Source organism: Zingiber officinale, chromosome 5A, assembly GCF_018446385.1.
Source record: "Zingiber officinale cultivar Zhangliang chromosome 5A, Zo_v1.1, whole genome shotgun sequence".
NCBI classification, from domain to species: domain Eukaryota; kingdom Viridiplantae; phylum Streptophyta; class Magnoliopsida; order Zingiberales; family Zingiberaceae; genus Zingiber; species Zingiber officinale.
This window is the reverse complement of record NC_055994.1, coordinates 150398231-150422610: the sequence shown is the minus strand read 5'-3', so window position 1 is coordinate 150422610 and position 24380 is coordinate 150398231. Positions and strand designations below refer to the sequence as shown.

The 24380-nt window shown below is 38.8% G+C and overlaps 3 protein-coding genes across 13 annotated transcripts; 2 read left to right on the top strand and 1 right to left on the bottom strand.

Moving 5' to 3' along the window:
* The first annotated feature begins 1329 nt into the window (after positions 1-1329).
* On the top strand, positions 1330-13213 carry LOC121982452 (DNA topoisomerase 6 subunit B-like). Of its 11 annotated transcripts, none has more exons than XR_006112107.1 (6): positions 1330-1983; positions 2075-2127; positions 2229-2362; positions 2485-2536; positions 2661-2770; positions 2890-3036. XR_006112107.1 is itself a non-coding variant. In XM_042535513.1 (6 exons), exons 2-6 carry the CDS (start codon positions 1878-1880, stop codon positions 2685-2687), a joined length of 372 nt encoding a protein of 123 aa, XP_042391447.1. In that variant the 5' UTR covers positions 1681-1732; positions 1818-1877; the 3' UTR covers positions 2688-3036. The 11 variants fall into 11 exon arrangements, 5 of the variants coding, with proteins under 5 accessions (XP_042391445.1, XP_042391449.1, XP_042391447.1 ...); XM_042535513.1 differs by having other exon boundaries at positions 1681-1732; positions 1818-1983; positions 2661-3036; XR_006112109.1 differs by lacking the exon at positions 2890-3036 and adding exons at positions 4329-12889; positions 13051-13213 and having other exon boundaries at positions 1698-1983; positions 2075-2362; positions 2462-2536.
* A 16-nt stretch (positions 13214-13229) lies between these two features.
* LOC121982451 (SNF1-related protein kinase catalytic subunit alpha KIN10-like) lies at positions 13230-16015 on the bottom strand. The gene is made up of 8 exons (XM_042535510.1): positions 15832-16015; positions 15005-15189; positions 14508-14690; positions 14278-14409; positions 14002-14187; positions 13790-13879; positions 13529-13714; positions 13230-13430 (listed from the first exon to the last, which is right to left on the bottom strand). Exons 1-8 carry the CDS (start codon positions 16013-16015, stop codon positions 13230-13232), a joined length of 1347 nt encoding a protein of 448 aa, XP_042391444.1.
* A 7864-nt stretch (positions 16016-23879) lies between these two features.
* On the top strand, positions 23880-24380 carry LOC121982450 (histone H4-like). The gene has a single exon (XM_042535509.1). It carries the CDS (start codon positions 23965-23967, stop codon positions 24274-24276), a length of 312 nt encoding a protein of 103 aa, XP_042391443.1. The 5' UTR covers positions 23880-23964; the 3' UTR covers positions 24277-24380.

Here is a 24380-nt window from a genome sequence, read left to right as displayed (position 1 = left end):
TTGTTTATTAAGCTTAGTTATTCATGTTTTAAAGTTTGTATTAGTAATATTTTAATTTAATGTCATTACTATCTTTATTTTGTATATCAATATAATGGGTAATGTATTTTATATTTATGCATATAATTTTTTTTAATATTTTATTGTATTATGTTTATGAAATTAGTGATAATTTATAAATGTAATTATAATTAAAATATATTAAATAAAATTAAAATAATAATTTTAATAAATTAAATATTTATAAATATACATAATAAATTTTAAATATGCTATTAAATATACTTAATTTAAATTTATAATAAATAATAATTACATTTAATTATACTATAAATAAAAATAAAGAAAAAATAATAATAAATTAATTATATTTGATTTTATAATAATATAATAAAATGTTAAAAAAATTTCTCTACATCACCAAATATGATGATGTCAATAATGCAACACCATATTTGAGGTGGGATTTGGTGTATAGATTGGAGCAATTTGGTGTTAAATTTACACCAAATTTGGTGTTTGGGTGATGGATTGGAGATGCCCTAAGATTTTCCTTCTATGGTTCATGTTTTCCTCTTGGTTTATAGTGTTACAGATTAAAAATTTTAGATGCTCATGAAGGTATATTATATATATTTATGGTTCAAAATTTTAAGATTTAGGAGTTATGTCATAACGGATTTGAGTCAATAAGAGATGTTTTAAGAAATTTTAAATTTTTAAAATTTAATAAAAAATTTTAAAAAAAAACAACGTTTGATTAGCCCCGAATAAAATTTTAAAAAAAATCGAGGTGTCTGGATTAATTTTAGGTGCTCCATTGATATGTCGCGGATTATTCCGCATAGAACGATCCATAACATATCATTACACTATATATATATACACTTGGTCAATGGGTTAACAAATGGTAGAACCAAACCGCTAAACCTTAGCATCATAATTCGTAGAATCGTGATTCTATGTAAGATCAATTTAGGATCAGAATCAGATCAATCGGAATCAGATCGTAGAAACGTATGATCTTATCTAAATTCCTAAAAATTTAATTTAATATTTGATATAATAATCAAATACTAAATTAATTGATATTTAATTAAAATTATCATTAAATAAATTAAATTAATAATAATAATATTAATGGGATGAAAATATATAGAATAAATAAATATAATTTATTTAAATTTAAAATAAAATTTATATTTTAATGGGTTAATTTGAATAGAATGGGAGGAAGTTTTTTTAAATTGTCTCATTTAAATTAGGAGTGGAGTAAATCAATTAACAAATATTTTAATTTAAAACCTAAACTTTATAACATTCACTGCGCCGTCACTTTTCCCTTCCACACTTCGGTGCCCTCTCCTCGCCCGATCGCCCGTGCTCCCCTCACCCACCGCTGCAGCCGTCGCCGGTGCCGGCGCCGACGCCTCTTCCCCTCTTATCCATCCAAGCCGCCGGAGCCGACGCCTTCCCCTCTTCCCCTCTTCCCCTCTTCTCCATCCAAGCCGCCGGAGCCGACGCCTTCCCCATCTCAAGCCACCGGCGGCCGACACCTTCCCCATCTCAAGCCACCGACGCCTTCCCCTCTTCACATCGCAAGACGTCGTCTGCCTCCGCACCGCTGGTGTCGTCCCGCCGACGAGAACGCCTCCATTGTCGCGGCCCACCAACGAGGATCCCTCCGCTGTCCCCCGTCGACGAGAATGTTGTCCGCCTGTCCGTTGTTTCGGTTGGTTGTGAACTTTTTGTCCTCGCCTCATCTCCCGGCGATCTGATCTCCTCCGCTCGGGATGGTCACTTGCCGTGCTCCATAGGTCGATCTTGCACCTGGACTTTCGTAGGCAAGCCTTCACTATCCGGCGCGCTCTGGGTTGATGGATTCCGGCGACAGCGTCGATGGGAGCCCGGACGAGCCAAAGACTCCCAACAGGGGTAGATCGAAGAAGACTAAGAAGGAAACTGAAAGCGTATTGAAGCAGAGTAATATTCATCTGAAAAAAGTGGCTCCCCTGTGATAGTTTTTCACTTTGCTGGTTTTTTATTGGGACCTTTTTTACTTGTTTCTTTGCAGAATCGCCTGCTGAGTTCTTCGCTGAGAACAAGAACATAGCTGGATTTGACAATGTAAGCTGTAACAGTAGCTGCATCCATTCCGTTATTTCTTTTGACGTATTATTTTTGCCTTTTATTTCTGATGGACAGTTTATTTTTGATCAACTTACAAGTTTTTTTATCAAGTGAACATCTTTTTCCCCCACCAGCCTGGGAAATCATTATACACTACTATTCGAGAACTTGTGGAAAATGCTCTTGACTCTGCTGAGGCAATTTCTCAGCTTCCAGATATTGAGTTAGTAATGTAAGAATTTTTTTAAAAAGTAAAATTCCTTAGTTATATGTTATCAAATGGGATTCTCCACTCCTGGTTTATGTTATCAAAGAGTTCACATGTTTATAGTTGTCGTGAGTTTTGTTTTACAGGATAATGGGAGAGGAATGCCACATGATGAGATACCAAACATGTTTGGAAGAGGTGTGATTCTATTGATATGTGTCCAGAACTTCATGCCAGACTTACTGTTTTCACATATTTATAAGACTGCAATCTTAGATTTGAATTAATGTGAACCATGCTGACTTTATTTGGTTTCTTACAGTTCTTTCTGGTACAAAGTATGGTTTGAAACAAACTCGTGGGAAATTTGGACTTGGTGCAAAAATGGTACCTTGGCTTCTTTTGCATCACTCTTTCACATTGTAGAGCATGGTAAATGATTTTTAGTCATACTCATAGATGCTTGTTTCCTGTAATGATAGTCCTTTTTGAAACGACCATGAAGGTTTTTTTAATTTAGTAATATTCCTTTACGTGAGTTCAATCTACAGGCTGCTGGTAGCCAATATGGAGTTTGAACTAGAAATATGAAGTCAACAGTAATGAAACCCCTTTCTTCCTGAGCATGATTTATGTCACATTCCTAATTGTAATGTTCTCATCTACTATTTTTTTCTTGGCATGTTTGAATCTGTGAATTTGGGTAATATTAACATCTGCAGAGCTTAGAATCTCGATGGTCTGTTTTCTTGGTCGATGAATCGAAAGGGAGAAAGGAAGGGAAGGAATAATGACAGATGAAAAAAATAATCAAAGATTCATGTTGATCATCTGCTTCTTTGAGAAGCTATGGTCTGTCTACTTGGGTACTTGAAAAGAAGGGGAGGGAAAGAAATATAAATGTAGGTTAAAAAACATTAGATTTATGTGTTTTCTTGGTTCTTTCCTCTCCATCCCCTCTCCCATCCTTTATATTTGAAATGAGCACCCTTATCCCCTCCTATTCATAAATACGGCTTAAATTCTAATTTTTCTGAGTCAATATGAGTACAAAAAAAAAATCTTACTTAACGATGCTGGTTTGTTTCTGTATTCTAAATGTTTTTTTCCCACTCCCACCTAACCACAATTGAAGTTAACTCACGCTTTGTCTGTGGGAAAAGTATTGTGCTCATTTGCCACAGTTTCCTTTGTTTTCATTCTCAAAAAAAATTGGAATCGTTGATCATAGTTTATGCCTCTAATTTAAAAACAGTTCATGTGGCTGCATATACTTCACCTTTTTGTATATGCCCTTACACATGCATATATAATCACATTTGATTGTTATTTTGAGTTTGACCTATAAGCTAGTGTATTAGTTCAACCCAATTGTATAGATTTGGAACAAATGGGCTGTGAATACAACAACCTACAATAATCAAGTTTTATCCCACTAGGTGGAGTCCCACTAGGTGGAGTCGGTTATGAATAAGATAATTAATTTAATCTAAACAGAAAATCAACTAAATGGTAGAAAGAGATTTTTTTTTACTAGAATTGTAATACTTATTAAGGAACAATTATTTGTTAATTTAGGTAAATGTTCCTACACAGACATTATGTTTTTGTATATAATTAAATGATAAAAACTTTGATATTGTTTGTGATTTGATGATGTTCATGTTATAACTAGAACCATGTTTTATGGACTTATTATATTAAGTAATCACGTAACAACTTTTAACTTCATGATTTCATTAATATTTCAATGTTTGTTAATACTGACTGCAGCTGCATCAAAATATGCTCGCACATAATGCCTATTTACTATGTGATGATCTTATGTATACCAGCAACATACACTTTTTAAATCATTGTTTATTTCTGGGTTATATCTATTATGCTTATCTCGACAACATTGGTTACTTCAAATTGGTTACTTCAATCATGTTACAAAGTAGTTGTATAATTTTGCACTTGCTGTTCTATGATAAAATCCCAATTCCAGATGTGAACCTGGGTTATGGAGGAAACATGCTGGATTATCTGGATCATGGGAAACAAGCCTAAAACATGAATTGTATATTTCAGGGGCTAAAACACAAAAGGGGAATTAGGCAATTTATATTGTAGAGTTAGTTATATCTTCATGATAGTTATGTTTTCATGTTTTAGAGTATGTGTGTGTGGTTATAAGTTGGTGGGAAGTTAGTGGGGAAGGGATTTAAGAATTATTATCAAAAGAGATTATGGTCTTTGGCGGGTGGAGAGAGTTTCTCTATCAGATTTGAGTGCTTTTGTTGTACTGCTTTTGTTAACTCTAATACAATTTGGTGTGTTTCTTTATTCTGAGTTTTGGAACCCTAACATTGGGGAAGGGATTTAAGAATTATTATCAAAAGAGATTATGGTCTTTGGCAGGTGGAGAGAGTTTCTCTATCAGATTTGAGTGCTTTTGTTGTACTGCTTTTGTTAACTCTAATACAATTCGGTGTGTTTCTTTATTCTGAGTTTTGGAACCCTAATATTGGTTCAACCTGCCGGATGTAAGAGAGATTGTATGCTTAGAAGGAATGCTAAATATGTCAGATAGGGTTAATGTTTTGGAAGAGTGGGTCGACGCAAGAAGGAAGTTTGGAGGAAATCAGAAGTATTATGCAACGATTGATGTCTGAAGTACAACAACATGGTTCTCTTTTATAAGAGATCAACAAGCAATTTAGGTACAAGGGTTGAAGCAACACCATTGAAAGGGGCATTCATTTCTGCTGATTAGTCATCTCAATCTGAGCCTCAAGAACATAAAAGTGATCAATTGGAGGAGTACAAGATGTCTATTAAGAAAGTAGAATTACCAATGGTGGATGGTTGGGATCCAGTGGCATGGATTACTAGGGCTGAAATTTATTTGGAAGTCCAGAATTCTTCTGATGAAGTTAAGGTCAAGTTGGCACATGTAAGTATGGAAGACTATTATTCATTGGTTTAATCTTATTAAGGAGACCAAAGTTAATCTAATTTAGGAAAAACTTAAACGCACTCATTGCTCGTTATGGAAGGTGTGCACATGAAAATCCTTTTGAAGAGTGGGCAGCTTTAAAACAAATTGGAAATGTGGAAGAATTTATTGAAGCCTTTGAGTTGATTAATTTACAAGTTCCATGTCTATTAGAAGAGTAGTATGTTGACTATTTCATGAGTGGATTATAACCTCATATCGAACGCTAAGTCCATTGTCTAGAGTGCAATTAGTGTGCATGGCAAAGGATGTTGAAGAGGAATTGTTAGAGGAAGGGGGGATTTCACAAAAGACATTTGGGAAGGAGAAGTTATGGAGCAATTTTGGCTATGGCAGTGCTGGTTTGGGCAATTTTCGGCCATATGTTGGGAATAATTCAATTCAAAAGAAATTGGGTCAATCTTTTCAAATGGACAAAACTAGTACAACAACAGGATGGTGTTCCAACAAGATTCGTGACTCTAAGGAAGCTAGTAACGCAGGTTCTGCATCAAATAGAAATCTTTCTTTCTCCCAAGCCTCCGCTGCACGAAAAGGAGAAGGAGATAAGCAAGGGTTCATGGAAAAATTCATAGGAATTCATTCCATTTCTTACCCAAAATTATTGGAAAGAAGGGCCAAGGAATTATGCTTCAAATGTGGTGAAAAATTCTACCCACTTCACCAATGTGCAGAAAAACAATTGAAGTTATTAGTGTTAGAATAAAATGAAAAATTAAATTTAGATGGAGAGATAATGGGTCTTGAGGCAGAGACTTTAGAAGATGAGGAGTTGGAGTGTAAATTTATAAGATTATTGGTATGAATTCAGAGAGTATAAATGCCAACAGAACCATGAAATTAAAAGGCAAATTAATGGGAATTGATATTGTGGTGCTTATAGATAGCGGAGCCAACCACAATTTATTTCTCCTCAATTAACTGTAGCTATCGTATTGAAGGTGCAAGAAATAAGGAAATTGGGAATTAAACTTGGTGATGAGTATAAAGTGTTTACTAAAGGTAAGTGCCCCGAGTTATAGATTCGCTTGGGAACTTTTGAGTTGAAAACAAAGACATGTATTAGAATTGGGAGGTGTAGATGTAGTCTTGGGAGTTTCTTGGTTGAAAACATTGGGGAAAGTTGTAATGGATTGGAAGGAGATGATCATGCAGTTCCATCATGAAGATATTTTAGTCACTCTACAAGGTAAGTTTGAGGTAGTGAAGAAGAGTAAACAAACAGAAAAAAGGGGGGCAGAATCATGCTCCCTATATTGCCTTTTGCAAGGGCATTCTCTTACTATTGATGAATTTTTATGGGCAGCAGAGGGAGTTCCTTCTTGAACAATATTACCACTAGAATCAGAATTGAATGCATCACAAAAACTGGAATTATCACTAGAAAGATTTATTACAGTTTTCAAAAAGAAAATAGGTTGTCATCTAAGTGAAGTCAACAACATGCTATAGTGTTGCAAGAAGGGCAGATTCCTATTTGTGTGCATCCATATCGTTACCCACATCATCAAAAGGAGGAAATCGAAAGACAGGTTCAAGAAATGTTGCAATCGAGATTTATTCGGCCTAGAGTAAGTTCTTTCTCTAATCTTGTTTTATTGGTTAAAAAAAAGATTTATCATGGAGAATGTGTGTTGATTATAGAGCATTAAATAATGTCACAATTCTAGATAAGTATCCTATCCCTGTGGTAGCTGAATTACTTGATGAGTTATTTGGAACTATGATTTTTTCAAAAATTGACTTGAAATCAGGGCATCATCATATTAGAGTAAAAGAGGAAGGTATTTATAAGACTGCATTTCACACTCACAATATACATTATGAATTTTTAGTTATGCCTTTTGGGCTCACTAATGCCTTGCAACCTTTCAAGTAGTAATGATTTATATAAACCGTTCCTTCTTTGTAAGTTTGTATTGTTTTTTTTTATGATATTTTAGTGTACAATTCTGATTGGCCTACACATTTGTTTCATCTTTCTATGGTGTTGGAAGTTCTTAAGAATCAATTTGTGGCTAACTCCAAGAAGTATAGTTTTGACACCACAATAGTGGAATATTTGGCTGTTTCAGTTGATCATTCTAAAATTTGATGTGTTTTGGATTGGCTTATTCCAAAGAATGTCAAAAAGTAAGAGGTTTTTTTTTTTAATTTAACATGTTAGTATCAGAAATTTATAGAAAATTATAGTAAAGTAGCTAAGCCTTTTGACAAAATTGACTCAGAAGGATAATTTTAACTGGAGATCAAATTCTCTAGTCTTTCTTGGAACTCAAAAGATTCTTGATTAGTCCACAGTTGTTGCACTTCTAGATTTTTCCAAGCTTTTTGAGATTTGAGTGTGACACCTCTGGAAGAGGAATTGGCGCTATATTTTAATGCAGAATAGAAGACCAATAACTTATTTTTGTAAAACTTTATCAGAAGTAATCGAGAAATCGGTCGCTCTTCGCTCCGAATAGGTACTTATTTGGGTTAAGCTTGATTTTATACATCCTCAAGGTTTTGCAGGTTTCTTCGACGTCTGCACAAAAGTTAGTGACTCAAAGAGATTGTATTAATATGGCATTGATAATATCTCTATATTGCGGTCGATCTGTCGTCAGAACATCTTGTTCATCAGCCTTTGGTAAGTGGCACCGAAGTTCTTTAATCCGAGCGGCATGACATTGTAGCAGTAGGCTCCGTCGGTCGTAATGAAGTTGACCTTCTCTTAGTCTTCCTTGGCGAGCGACACTTGATGGTAGCTCTGGTATGCATCAAGCATGTAGATCAGTTCGCAACCAGTCATAGAATCCACCATTTGATCAATACGCGACAGGAGAGAAATCTTTTGGGCAAACCTTGTTCAAGTCACAGAAGTCGATGCATACCCGCCATTTGTTGCCCGGCTTGGACACTAGCACAACGTTGGCCAGCTAGCTCGGAAATTGAACTTCATAGATGTTGCCGGCCTCTAACAATTTTTCTATTTTCGCACGGATGATTTGATTATGCTCCGAGTTGAAGTCCTTTTTTCTATGTTTCACCGGTTGGGCCTCTGATCGGACGTGAAGCTCATGCTATGGCACACTCGGTGAGATGTTCCGGAGCTTGTGAGTCGACCAGGCGAACACATCATGATTGTGCCTAAGGTAAGACACCAGCTCGACCTTCCTCTCATTTGTAAGGTCAGTCACGACAAAAGTTGTAGCTTCTGGTCGGCTAGGATGGATTTGGACCTCCTCCTTTTCATCATAGACCAGTGTAGGAGGCTCCTCGATGATTGTGTTTAACTCCAAATGCTAAGCCTTCCGAGCGGCACAGACCTCGGTCTTAACCATCTCCATGTAGTACCGCCTAGCGGCCAGTTGATTGCCCTTGACTTTGCCAACCTCGTTGTCCACTGGGAACTTAACCTTCTGACAAAAGGTGGACACTACCGCTTGGACAAATATAACATTGTAGGCGGACAACGCATCCACCATAATTAAGTTCATGGTCCTGGTCCTCTTGAGCGGCTCTTCTCCAAGGCATATAGCCAACCTAGCCTGGCTGGTCGACAACACTTCATTGTCAGTGAACCCGTATAAGGGAGTTGGCATGGCTACAATTCGCTCTGGTCGATTGGCAGCTGATCAAATGCCTTTTTGAAGATGATATTCATCGAGCTACCTATATCTACAAAAGTTCGGTGAATGTTGTAGTTAACGATTACCGCTTTGATGATTAGGGTATCATCGTGAGGGACCTCCCCTCCCTCTAAGTCTCAAGGATCGAAATTGATCTCTAGTCCCTCTGTTGCTACTCTACTGCACCCGACGACGTGGATCTCAAGGCGTTGCGCGTGTGACTTCTTGGCTCAATTGGAATTGCCATCGGTCGAATCTCCTGTGATCATTCCAATATCGCCCAGGGCGGTGTTGTGGCGATTCTCCTCCTCCCAAGCCGAGGGTCGCGGATGCTCAGTTGATGCTCTTTGGCCTTGTGCCGGCTACTGCCCTCTCGATCGTCGGTGATGGTGTCGATCAGGGGATGGCGATTGGCGATGCGACCTTGGTGATGCCGCTCGACGGGGCTTCAGCGTGAGACTATAATAGTCTTTGGTGTTGTGTGTCGCCACCTAGTGGAACGAGCAGAAGAGTGACGTCCATTGATGTCTCTCGATGGATCTTCCTCGCTTGGCTTCCACATGTCGCACCGCGTGTGTACGAGCCTTTTGCTGTGTCGCTCCTACTCGAGGTCCCTTTGGTGGTGGGTTCGCATGGGCCATTCAGCACTCTCGAACGGCTGATGGATCGAGGATTTGTTGCTTCTTCCTAGTTGTCTGGGCCTCCTTTACGTTGACGTACTCGGTAGCTCGCTCGAGTAGATAATTGAAGTCACGTGGAGGCCTCCAAATGAGTGACCAAAAGAACTCATCCTCTAGAAGCCCTTGTGAAAACACATTCATAAGGATCTCTGGAGTGGCTGATGAGACTTCCATAACTATTTGATTGAATCTTTTGATGCAGGCCCGCAGGGTTTTCTTGGACCCTTGCTTGATCGCGAATAGGCTAACATTTGTCCTCTGGAAACGGTGATTGCTCACGAATTGTTGTAAAAATACTACTCGGAAGTCTTTAAAACTACTTATAGATCCGATCGACAGTCACCTAAACCACTTTTAAGTTGATCTGAAGTGTGTAGTCAGAAACACTCGGTATTTGACCCCCATCGGAGTACTGATGGAGCGTGACCACGTTGTCGAATTTGATGAGGTGATCCTCAAGATCAGTGTATTCTCCGATGGTTGGCGGTATGTAGTATCGCGACAGCCGATCGTCCAAGATTTCTTGAGAAAATTGCATGTTTATTCGCTCGGGTGAATCGTCAAGCCTCGATGCTTTACCCTTGCGCACATCTCGAGCGGGCGCTTCCTCCGATGATGATCCTTGGGCCTTATTTGCTCGGCCTCGTTCTTCTGAGGGGGTGCGGAATAATGCTCAGTGGTAAGGGAGCGACGCATTCTGTGCTTCTCCAAATGTGTCAATCGGCCCGTTGCTAGGCCGACGGACGACGGGGTTTTTTACTCAGCCTCTATGATTGGCTTGTTGTCTTATCGCATACGTTGTGGGTTCATTTGCTTGATAATCAACTATCACCTGTTGTTGCTGCTCCAACATATTCGTCGCTTGTGCTTGCACCAGCATCTCGAACTCCTCTTGCGTCAATATTACTGTGGTGAGTCGTCCAACGCTCTCCGTCTTTACATCCTGACTTTAGGTAGCTATTCCCATAGACGGCGCCAGATATAATCCTATATGGAAATAACATAGATGGCAAGCTGGGGATGTGGCTTCGGTGTTGACGCAGTGAAGACTTCATATGTTCCTGCAGCACAAAAATGTCAGTGCCGAGCCGAGAAAGGATTCCCGGCGTTGGCCTTCCGACGCTTAAGTCAGTTTTCGGCGATCTTAAGTAGTATGGAACTATAGCTAAGAGATGTAGAAAACCAAATTGCGCATACCTTTTCTTGTAGCTAGGAATCCCATTTTATACTGTCAACCTAGTACTCGTGCACACATCTCAAGGCATATGCACATTTTCCTAGGTTTCCTAGGAAGAGACAGGTTGAAAAGTATCTCTGACGACATTCTTTAAGCAGTAACGCAATCCTATGACGTGACAGCTTGGAAGCTTCGAAAGTACAATTGCCTGCTGGACATGGCCTGTTGGCAACAACACAAACTCCCAAAGGAATATGACAAGATACTTGATTGGGTCATGCACAGCCGATTGGGATCCATTAGGTTGGTCTGCTTTCGCTCAACATTGCCCTAAGTGCTTGTCGAGTTGACTCTTTCCTTACTTCCTGATTATCCGTGGTTATCCTGCTCTGACTAGACGTAAAGCCCGATTGGCAAGACCAACTACTACTTCTCTTTGTCATCTAAGGGTCATTTACCCAATCGGAGAGAGTCTGACTTCTTGTTTTCAACGTTGGTATCATTCGCTCGGTCGTACATCACTCAGCCGTTCATGGTCCGCTCGACCATACATGGTCCACTCGATCGACTTGGATACCTCCCGGAGTTTGTCTTTCACATCCGCCAATTTTCCTGACTTTGACCTATCTTTGGTAGGGCCGCTTATTATTACCATATCAATGAGCTTGAGCTTGATTCGTTTAGACGTTATCGAAATCTCAATTTGATTGTTTGAAACTTTTACATTTTAAGTTTGTTAGATTAATTATTGAGTTTGATAATATAAATTTATTTATTTGTTTTAAAAGTTTCATTATTTAATTAATATATTGATAAGAGTTTTATTCATGAGCATGATTTATAAATATTATTGATAAACATTATTCATGAATATTGTTCACAAACGAAAGTTAATAAGTTAAATACATGTGTTCAAGCTTATTCGTTTAGTTAAATAAGTTGTTCAAATATATTTATTTAATTAATTTTATATATATTAAATAAATATAAACAAATTCTTACCAATTAAATACCAAACTTATTCATAATCATTCAATTGATTTACAGTTAAGTTCTACCCGTTCTCGATTGCTTGGCTTAAGTAGTAATAATCTTGCTACATCGAGGTGAACTCAGCGTATTTTTTTTAAAAAAAAATTACCCTTGATAATTTAAAATTTTATATTAATGATAAATTTATATTTAACTAATTTCATGATAAATAGATTATATCATTTTCAGGGATGGATCTAGGATTTTAAGTTGGAGGCCGTATATTAAGTGACGAAAATATTTATTAAATGTATTATATAATAATGACCTCTTCAAACTTTCAAAATACATAATGTATATTTAGTTAAAATGTGAAAAAATAAAGAAGGAAAAAAACTTAAATTTAGTCCTACAAATATTTGAACTCAAGAGATGTGTTAAAATAAAAATAAAACTTACTATTACACAAACTATACATATCTTTTAAATTAGGGTAAAATAATATATGTATTAATAAAATTTTAAAATACTTTTCTATAAAATTATGTTATTAAAAAATTTTGGGGGTCATGGTCTCCTCATGTCCTAATGTAGATCTGCCCTGATCATTTTAGATTATCTTTTTAAAAAATATTTCGAAAGTAATTAAAATCAGGAAATAGAAGAAATTTCAAAATCAATTAGTTTTTAACAGGTAATTCACATAATTCTGTGGAGTTCAGATAACGGATTTCCACGTGACTCAATCAAAATCTCAATTGACACGTACCAACGGCCCAACATGATCCTAAAATTTTAATTCACACGTCTCTTTTTTTTTTTTCTTGTTTTGTTTTTCCTTTGTCGACCCCTCCGGCCGTGGCAAGGGAGGCAAGGGGCTCGGCAAAGCGGCACCTCAAGGTCCTCCGTGACAACATTCAGGCATTACGAAGCAGGCGAGACGGCGCCAGCCATGGCGGCGACAAGCACATCAGCGGACTCATCTACGAGAAAACCCGCGGCGTCCTCAAGATCTTCCTCGAGAAGAACGTCATACACCTACACTGAGCACTCCCCGCCGCAAGACTGCACTCTCTATGGCTTCGGCGGCTGAGCCAACTTCTGCGAGTACTTTCTAAACTCTAGGATTAGTGTTTACGCCAAGTCTATAAAAAAGTCTATCTTTATAACGAAGATGCATCTTTCGAATCATGTATTCAAACGCACTGAATATCTTATTTATTTATATATATATAAAATGCATTGTTGAATCAGTTTGAATTTCCCAGAACTCTAAGCTGAACAAGGAGGTCAGCACACAAATCAAGAAATTGAAGCTGAGGGCCGCTCACCCTCATCAAATCCAGAAGGTACTTCTCTTCCAAGGTCTTGTAAAGCTGCAAAACGCGTATATAAAGACACATGATTGATCTATCCTCTATCCTCTGGTAATGAAAGCATGACTAATTCAGAATGGTTTTACCTGCAATTCAAACTTCAGTACTGCCGTGGTTCCAGCACCTTCTGTTTCGACAATGCCTTGGTCATTAGCACGGCCAGGAAGATAAAGGCACTTGATGTTGTAATTTCCAATATTCTTCCAAGAAACATTCAGGTCTCGCAGAGCCTTGAGTACCTCTGTCATGATTTCACGAGGATGGGCTCGAGACTGGATGACCAAATTAAAGATTTGCAAGTTAACTTAATTAAAGGACCTATTGAATGCTCTGGCTAAGAGAGAAGAGCAAGTTAATTATATTAGAGCACCTCAAATCCTAGAGCCCATTTTTTTTCCGTATTAGGGAAAGCTGGTAGGCGATTTGGAATTGCAATGTCACTTGAACTCGTATGCAAGCACTCCTGCACCATGGTTTCTTGGAAACCGCCGCCAAGGTAGCCGGCGGTCATGTCGTGGAACCGATTGTCGAAGAGCAAATAATACGAAATAGTTGCCTAATTTATGAAGAGTAGTGATAAAGTTAGTTAAAGTTGTTTTACTCAGAGAAGCACTTAATTTGATTATTATACCTCATTTTGTATCCTGTTATTGAGAGACTCGATCAACTGGTCTCTGTTGAAGCCCATTTTAGTCACCTGCAGAAGGATGTGTTCGTCGATCTGCCAGAATGGTCAACTGTTTGTGAGGCAGATTATAGAATCAATTCATGTGATTCCGGCTAGATATATAGTCGAGCAGAATTAAATTCTACGTACGAGGGTAGTTAGAATAGATAACTCACCTTTTTAGCTTGCTGTGAAGTATGTGGTGGAGGAACGGCCAGATAGCGAGGAAGACGAATCTTGAACCATTCATGTTCACGAATTTGGCCAATAGTTATTCTCTTCATAGGATCAACCACCAGCATTTTACTAATCAAATCCTCAGGAAGAGCAGACAAATGACAAGGAAAAGTATATAGCCCCCGCTGGATTATCGACAATATAATGGCCAATCCATCAATATGTTACGTTATAGAACCATAATGCAAAACCGAGCTTGTTAGAAGATTTCTTGCCTTTATTTTCTTATACAAGTTTGGCGTATTCGCATCGTCGAAGGGAAGGGTACCACAAAGAAGAGCGTAAAGAATGACACCACAACTCCACACATCTACCTCAGGTCCAGCATACAATTTTTCACTGATAATCTAGTTAAACGAATATAATTAATGAACTGTACATGACAGTAAAAGTCCAAGTAAACCGATCGAAAACAATAGACTAACAAAGAGAAATCTCTAAATACCTCAGGAGCAGCATAATTTGGGCTCCCACAGCTCGTCTTCAGAAAATAGCCATCGCGCATGACATTACTTAAGCCAAAGTCGGAAATTTTAATATTGTGCTTTGAATCCAACAACAAGTTCTCTGGTTTTAGGTCCCGATGAACTACCATGTTTCTGTGGCAATACTCCACGCCGGATATGATCTATTTAATTTGGTGAAGACGTAGGTTTTAATTTATCCGAAATGAGAGGAAGAAAGTCAGGCATGCCAATCCCAATAAAACAACACAAAATATGGATCGATCTCTCTACCCAAAGGAAAAGAGTTCTTGGAAGCATTTGGATTTTACTACAATTGAGCTAGCATGCATGCCCAAACGTATACCAAACTAGTAAAATCTAGCTAGAGAACTCCCATCAGATAATAAAGTGTCAGAAAAAGTCTGATTTTAATTAGGATATATCGAGGAGAAGCTAAGGTGTGACAATTAAGAAAGAATTCTCAATTAATTAGTACCTGTTGGAAGAAGCGACGAGCTTCATCCTCTTGTAACCTCCCCCTTTCAACAATATAATCGAACAGCTCGCCCGACGCCACATACTCCGTGACAATATAAATGTGTGAATGTGTCTCAATCGCCTCATACATACGCACAATATGAGGATGCCTTAATAGTCTTAAATTTTTGATTTCTCGTATCACTGCAATGCAAAACAGTTTCATGTAAATATATTAATTAGACAAAGAAAACATATATAATTAAACTTAAAAATGTCTGAAATATGATTTCCTCAAAGCATCACATGACATGATCAATTCCATGGGCATGCATGTTGGGATATTGGATGACTGATATGTATTAGAAGACAATATATATATGTTGCGTACCTAATCATCAATCTTTCCCGAGAGAAGAAAATTTTAAATTAAAAGCTGTTTAATTAGTGATTGGATGATGAAAGTAAAAATAAGAGACATCTTTTCAGATTTTACAATAATCTGATCCTATAAAAATAGAAAAATAGTACTCTAAGTTTCAAAGAGACGGGATAAGAGAAAAACTAAAATTAGGTTGTCCAATGCAAAGTAGATTTTGTTCTTATCTAATTAGCTTTTCCTTATCCACAATTCTAATCAAACTTGTTATTATATGAACTTACTATTAACATCACACCATCAAACAATAGGGCTCAGTAAAATAGATGTAAAAGTAACTGATTTTTTTTTTAAAAAAAAAATATATCGCCATATTCAATTAATGTGATCCTCAAACTTTTTGAAATGTAAATCAAGGTATTAGCAAAATGGTATTACTCAAGATGGAGAAAGATGTATGTACATGCCTTTTTCTTCCATTCCCTTGCTCTTTATTGTATGACGACTTTGGGTCTTGATAGCAACCTTGTGGCCCGTCAACAAATGCTCTGCAAGTTTAACCCTGCCAAATGACCCCATGCCAATATTCTTTCCTAGCTTATAATTTTGCAAGGCTACATCAGCGCGGCTACCTCTACTAGATCCTTCCATTTTGACTCTAAAATATTATTAAAAAAAAAAGTTAGAAAGTTTAAGTCCCTAAGTACATGTAGCATTAATTGAGGTAGAATATTACTTGAACGACGGAAATTGACAGATAGCAAGAATATATAACTTCCGCCGTGTTATTTCCCACATACTTTGAGTTGATTCACAGGATGACTAAATTAAACTACATGATGTTGAAAGGAATAAAGAGGAAGATGGAGGTTGAACTAGTATACAAGCTTAACATCATAGAAGTTCTAATAATTGTTTAACCCAACTGAAACTGAAGGTACGTACGATCAAATTAACTTGAAGAAAAGGACAAAGCTCAAACCCATACAATAGTTGACGAGAAAAAAACCTTGCAAGATTTGAAAAAAGACAACAAGTAACAACAAAATTCTCAATGAAATTGCACGTGTAAAACAGAAAGAAAAACAAAAACCCATAAAACTAACTTGAATCAACCGTTGTGAAGAATCGGAACTTGGGTTTGGGACTCGCAGAGAGAAGGAAGAAGCGCTAAAACGATCTGTGTAAGGAAGTGCGAAGGGAGGGAAATCCGACTACCGATGGTCAGTTTTATACAAAATAACAATTACGGATATTAATCAAAAATTAAGAAATTTACGATTATCTACCATTTTTAAATAATTATAACTATATTTATCATTATTTCTATATTTATTATGTTATATTAACATATTTATCATTATATTTTTCATATGTTATCTTAACCATTTATATAAATAAATTTGACTTAAATTAAAATTATATACTATAAATAACTGATATGAAATACTAAAATAAATTATTTTTATTATTTTATTTTTAATTAAAATAAGCAACCTTCTTTCGTTAATATTATATCGACACATTTAAAAAAAAAGATTATTAAAATAATATTCATCTATAATTTTATATTCAAAATGCACTTTATACTCCACCTCTGAACAAATTTGTAAAAAATAATATTATTTTATAATTATTTTATATAAAATAATATTATTTTAAAATTAGTAAACGTAAAATTGCACCGCATTTAAATTGTTCAACGTGATATTTATTTATTTTGTAAGATGAAGCTGTCTTAGAGCACAAAAAATATTGCTGTACAAAATTTATTTTAAGATGGAGCATAAAAGTATTTCAAAAATCAACTGATAAATGAGAAACTGGTATTGATTTTCAGTAATGTCTATTGTTAATCAATATATTGATAATGAGTTGGGAGAAGATATTGTATTGAAGAAGATGCTCTTTGTGATGTTAAATATCTTCAACTGCGATCTTATTCAAGAAATTGTCGAGGTCTTGCTCAGCGTATCGCACGCGGGCATGTCCCGAGTAATCTGCTAGATGTTCACTTTGTGGCGCTCGACACAAGTGCACTGATCGCCGGAGTCAAGGACCACGATGAATTTCAGGACCGCGTCAAAGCGGTCCTCAAGGAGGTTGAGGAGGCCAAAGGCAAGGTCATTCTCTTCGTCGACAAATTCCACTTGGTTCTCGGTGCGGGCGAAGCAGGAGGTACTCTAGACGCTGCTAACCTCTTCAAGCCAATGCTTGCGAGAGGTCAGCTGCGATGCATTGGGATGATGAGTTTTGAGGATTACCGAAAGTATATTGATAAAGATGCCGCCCTTGAGTGTCAATTTCAACCAGTGTATTATGTGGACGACCATATTGCAGCTACGAGCATCATTCACGGACTAAGGAGCAGTTTGAAAGAAACCAACGTATTACAGTCATAGTCATCGGTAATGCTCTTATTGTGCTCTCACTTGACCCTCTTGATGCCGCTCAGATATCCCATCGCTATATCACCGGTAAGTTTAAATGTTTGAAAATTTCATTTGAACTTTTCTTATCAACTTAACGTTATTCTATGATGCCATAGGTTTAACATTTTACCAGTCAACTGATGATGATGAGATCAATCGATTAAGATAAGACACAGAATTTTTTTATACCCGAGGGTTAAAAGGATCAGTCGATTGGTGATAACATCAATAGATTGATAAAGAGTTGTTGGCAAAATCGTGGGTTCTACGGATTACCGTTGACCAGCACCAGTCGACTGGTACAAGCATCGGTCGATTGATAATGGTACAATCAGCTTCCTATTTTCTAAGCTCTATGTAACGTGTTGGTGCAATATTCCCTAGGTCAAGGCTGACTAGGCTTGAAGCCTGAGTCTAGATGTTTGAGTTTCGATATTTGACAAAACGTGGATGATCCTGTCTGAAATCTGAGTCGGATAGACCGTTGGATGAGGTGGATGGAATGTTGACCGAGTCGCGATGTCCCAGAGGGGGGGGGTGTTGAGATGGCTTCTGTGTTGACCAAGTCGTCAAAAGTCCTCTAATCAATGCTACCTGCAGCAGTGACCAGGTTGCCCCCGATCCCTGAACTCCGAGACTCGAGACAGATCCAACGAATATATGAGTAACAGACTAATAATATAATAATGAAATAAATGAGGGGCGAGTACGGGAAACTTACCCTGGCCCAGGGGGTGCCCTCGGATGGGACGTTGCTCAAGTTGTCGTGACCCGGAAGGGTAGATGAATACGCCGGACGAGGAGTTGGATCTGACGACGCGGAGCCGAACGCGGTGGCACGAAACCGGATGCGACCTTGGCACTCAGACCGAGATAAGACATCGGCACGTAGGCCGGGATACAAATATCGGCACGTAAGCCGGGACATAAAATATCATAAAAGTCTAGTCAAAACATAATGACAACGAGGGCTTGGGGGCCCGATCGACATCGGAAGTATAAGACACTGCGAATCGAGCGTCGGAGAATCGGGCCAACGGATTTGAGGTGTCGGCAGCGGCTCCAACAACTATGGTGGCACCGGGAAGAGAGGAAGAGGCGGATGATGGGCTGTCGGCGCGTGGCAGCATGAGTGAGGGAGAAAATGAGGGCTCTGGCGACGTGCGTCTAAGCTGGTGATGGCAGGAGGCGGCTGTGCGAGAGAGAGAGAGAAGAGGAAGGGCAGAGGTGGCACGAGAAGGACCCGACGTCGGCAAGACTCCGGCAAGGCAGCACCGAATGGGGGTGGCAGCGGCGTCCCTCGCGGCTATGGTGGCAGCGAAGAAGGAAAACGCGAGCTACTCCCTTGGTTCCTCTTAGCTGTGGAAGAAAAGCCCTCTTGGTGTTGGCGTCGGTCTGACCGGCGACGACAAAGGCATGGAGAGGAAGAAGGAAAAGGAGATGATGTGGTCGGCGTCGTGAGGAGAAGGGAGAGGAGAGGCTATGGCCGACGTCGCGAGGAGAAGGAAGAGGAGAGAGGCGGTCGTCGCCGGTGGCCATCGCTCGAGGGTGGCGGCGAAAGAGGGAGCCGAAGTGGCGGCGCGGTAAGTAGAGAGAGAGGAGAAGAGGCGGTGACCAGAATCGGCAAGGAGCGCGGGAGGGAGGAAGAAAGACCTCCTCCTTCTTCTTGTTGGCGACGGTGGAGAAGAAACACCCTCCTTTGCTACAATGCCTCATTTCCCCTCTTAAAGCCCTAACCAACAAAAAGATTAAAATGCCCTCCTTCCTCCCCTTAATTTCTTCTCTACCCCTCAACCTATATCCACATCACAAGTCTCCCCCTCAAGTCTAGTCGAAGAAGGTGCAAGTCCGACTGACTAGACAAAGCCCAAAATAAAATCGCTACCGAACGCAGAATCAGATCATTGGACTCGTCTTATCACGTCGGACGAGTAGCTATGGTGATGCCGAGCAAGTGACTCAAATAGTATCGAGCGACGAGAAATAATGCGAAGCGCATGTCAAGCCACCGATCGATCAGATACAGAGGGAGACCGAGTGATATCGGGAAGACGCTTGAGCGATATTGAACAAAGTGATCGGGCAATTATGCAAATGACAAGTAAAAAACAAGTGTCGACCGGGCGATGAATGCGGGGCAAAGCGATGAGTGAGATACGAGCAGCGAGGGCATGACAGAGCGACAAAAGAGACGCAGACGACGAGTGCAAGGTGGAACGGCGAGTGAATCACAAGCTATGAATGTCGACATGGCTATGAGTGTTAAATAGAACGACAACCAACCCAAAATTTGATCGAACATCTGAATGGTACCCGAGCGATAGGGTGATACTGCGGTGACATTGACTCCGATAGATATGAGTCAACATCTATCAAAAATCAAGATGAGAGTATTTCTCAGCTAGAGTACTCCAGAGTGGTTGGAAGTCTGATGTATTTAATGAGTTGTACGTGACCAAATTTAGTATACGCAGTAAGCAAGCTGAGTAGATACACGAACAGTCTCGATATTAAGTACTGAAAATAGATAACAAGAGTATTAAGGTACTCGCGGTATACTCGTGATTATAGACTGCATTACACGAGATATCCTGCTATGATTGAAGGACGCAACGACACAAATTGGATATCGGGTATAAAAGATTCTAAGTCAATATATTTCTTCACTTTGGGAAGTGCAACTATTTCATGGAAATCTTTTAAGCAAATAATAATAACTAGATCCACAATGAAATCTGAGTTTGTAGCTCTTGACAAATATAGTGATGGTTGAAACATGTGTCGACAATTTGTATACATTGCAATAGTCAATCTATAATTGGCCGATCGCAGAGCCATCTATATAATAGTAAGGTTCGACATATACATTGTAGACAAAATACTATTAGGCAACTACTCTCAACAAGAGTTATCACTTTGGACTATGTATAGTCAAAGGATAATCAAGCAAATCCACTAACAAAGGGTTAAATAGAGAGTTAATTGTTAGCTCATTGTGAGGAATGAGCTTGATGTAAGTGTCGATGCCGACTATAGATGCAAAGGAAACCCAACCTATATTGAGTGGAGATCCTAAGAACTAGGTTTAAAGGGACAACCTAATTGTACTGAAAGACAATAATTGTAGAGGATTGACTCGATGAATCAGTGATTAGATGAAGGGTAAACATTCTTGCTTTTAATGATCACATTGGAGTAATAGAAAATACTCTCGAGAGATCACCTATGTGAGTAAGAAGTAGGGCTACTTCGAAGAGAAATGGCGATACAATTCTTAACGCTTCTCACAAAACCAAACATGTTCATGACCAAGAATGAACACACTCACGAGACCTGAGCTATATCAGGGAGAATGTTGGGTGAAATTTGTCCATGCTTACACAAATGGAAAAATAGTCTAAAGACATCGTATCTACTACTTAGCCAGTGAGCAAACAGATGTTCACAAGGTTAGGTTCAAAGGGTAACACTTACCTTTCCTATACACGACTCAACGGCCGAAGACTATCACATACCTTGTTTCCATTTATGTGAGGGTTTTAGAAAAATGTGAATAGAAATACGATTTATGAGATATTAATCTCACACTTAGTGAATGACATTACAGCTAATCCAAGATCCGAATTATACTATCCCCAAGATTTTTGTGTGAACATTATTATACAAAATGAACCGTAGTCGGGATACAATGACTCCACGTACATTAGTTCGTAATTTATACCCTTCTTGAATTCTTAACGTCATATGTCACTTGCACACTCACATGTTAGTTGCATATAATGTAGTTGTTCTCATGGCGTCACATTGCATGCAAAGTAACCTTGTTAGTACTTTGCATGACTGCCATATGTATTTGATGTGCATGTAAACTACTAGTTAATTCGATCCTGCCTGTACAGGCACTACCCCAACCTCTCACATTGGGATGGTGGGACCCACACTTAAGTAGTGGGTCCCACCACCTCATTGTGAGAGGTTGGGGCAGTGCCTGTACAGGCAGGGTAAAATTTACCTAAGCTACTTGACATGTTCAGAGTATGCCACCTTCCTTAAAGGTGATTGTTCATGCAGTTGAGCACTTCTATAAAGCAATCTTGATCTCAACGTGAAGGGAGATTGGAGAAGTAAGCATGAGCATAAAGCGGAAAGAAAGAGAGGCTTCTAACATGAGAAATTTCTTAGTTCTTCTTTATCTTTTTGTTGAGTAATTTTTGATTCGATACATATTTATGATAGTATTTAGGGTTGAGTTCTGTGTTTTAATTTAAACTAATTTTTTTATTTTTTGTTGTTGTTCTAGTAATGCATATGTATATGTATTTAGTCTCACATTGCTAAACTAAGAAGGTTGGAAGACTTTATATATGGAGTCATTCCATCCTTACTTAGCAAAGTTAAGGGATCTACACGCATGCGCGGGCCGAGTCCAAATCAGGCGGTTCGGGGTTCGAGCCGGAAATCCATAAATCGGAGCTCGTGGGCCTCACTCTTGCAGGTGGTCTGGTTTGGTTTGGTTCTGTCCCGTGTGTGAGGGAACCGACCGACGCTTTGGTTCGCTACCGAAGAAGTGTTTCAGAGTGAATAAATGTTGCGCCTCCATTCATCTCTGTGTGTGCATGCGCTGCCTAGCGCACTTCTTTTTCGAGAGTTTTCCGCGATCTGAGGTTGGGTCCGGAGTGCGACGTTCGTCTTGAAGTGCACCTACAGACGCCGCGAATGGTTATCGGATCTTGGGAGAATTTTGCCGGAGAACCTCTGCACCGTGGGCGGCAATATATTCTCTAAAGACAGTCGGCACGCCGACGCTTCAACCGAAGGATAACAATTTATGGGTCTTACTCTTTTATTTACCTGTTTATTGCATGCTTGCTATTTTGGTGCAAATATATTACTGTGTTAGTGCTCTCACGCAACAACATTTAGGTATACGTTTAGTTCGTCATATTAATCTATGCTAAGTTGTGTCGTAGTCTTATCGTTTTATCTTAGAAAATAAATGTCCAAGCATGATTTCTTAGCATCGTTAGATGAGACGAATCTATTTTAAGAAGATTATTTTGTTGCAGGACTAGACACCTTTATTCTTCGGGAGACGCTCTTCACGTAACTCAGACACAGACTTCGTATTTGATCGACGTCCGTCTTGAGCCATCGGTTTCAAAGTCCTCGACTCAAGTACTCGGAGAATTCACCGATATATTAAATTGACGATCGACCTATTCAACTAGGCTGATAGCTTAAGATTATCAATTAAAGTCATCTTGACAGACAAACAAATAAATATTGTCCCTCCAACGTATTATGAGTAAAGTTCTAACAGATTGCTAGCTTAAACATCAATGAATTTGTTGAAATGAGTTGAACTCAGAGTATTTCCGAAAAAAAAATATTGTCCTTATAATTTTTGAAAATGGCATAATTTGTTATATTAATTATGAAATCAATATCGTACTGATGTTATCATCGATAAATAATAGGTGTGAAAAAATATATCAAAAAATTAATATAACGTTGTATGAAATAAATTTGTACGCTATTATATAATTTCGTATTAAAATTTTATATACTCATCAATACTGAAAATTTATATAAATAATATAAATTTATATCATATTAAAAATTCAATAGGATATGGATATAAATATTTTTCGCACTATTTAGTGTAAGATACCGAACCACCCCTAATTAAATCAGTAAATAGAAATTTCAAGTCCTCAGACCGTAAGTATAATTGGGGGCGCATAGATTTGTAGTCAAGAAGTTAGGATTCAATTTTTAAAGTATCATTATCTAAGATTATTATTTCGATGATGCGCTTTCAGTTATGTATTTTGTATAAGAATTTTAAAACCAATTTATTTTATAAATACGTCAATTCATGTTACACAATTAAATCTTAATAAGCCCGGACACACGGCCCGACGGATACTGAAAGTCGGCCCAAACTTTCCGTCCACGTCACTGATCCGAACTCAGAAACCTGACAGATCAGAGCTCTAGAAACCGAATCGGACGACTGATAAGCACCATCCCACGGATCCCTCCTTGTCTGCAGCCCCGAAACTTCTATATAAATATCTTCGGCCAGTTATTTCCGACCACACCGGCTCAAAAATCCCTCCGCTTGCCCGTCGTTTCTTTCGGTTTTCGTGGTCTTCGTTTGTCGACATGTCCGGCCGTGGCAAGGGAGGCAAGGGGCTCGGCAAGGGTGGTGCGAAGCGGCACCGCAAGGTCCTCCGCGACAATATCCAGGGGATCACGAAGCCGGCGATCCGCCGTCTCGCCCGCCGCGGCGGCGTTAAGCGCATTAGCGGACTCATCTACGAGGAAACCCGCGGCGTGCTCAAGATCTTCCTCGAGAATGTCATACGCGACGCCGTCACCTATACTGAGCACGCCCGCCGCAAGACTGTTACCGCCATGGACGTTGTCTACTCACTCAAGCGCCAGGGCCGCACCCTCTATGGCTTCGGCGGCTGATCCCTCTTCTCCTGACTGCTTACCAAACTCTAGGGTTATGTTTTTCCCAAGTCTGTAAAAAAAGTCATTTTATGATGATGCAGCTCTGGAATCATGTATTCAAA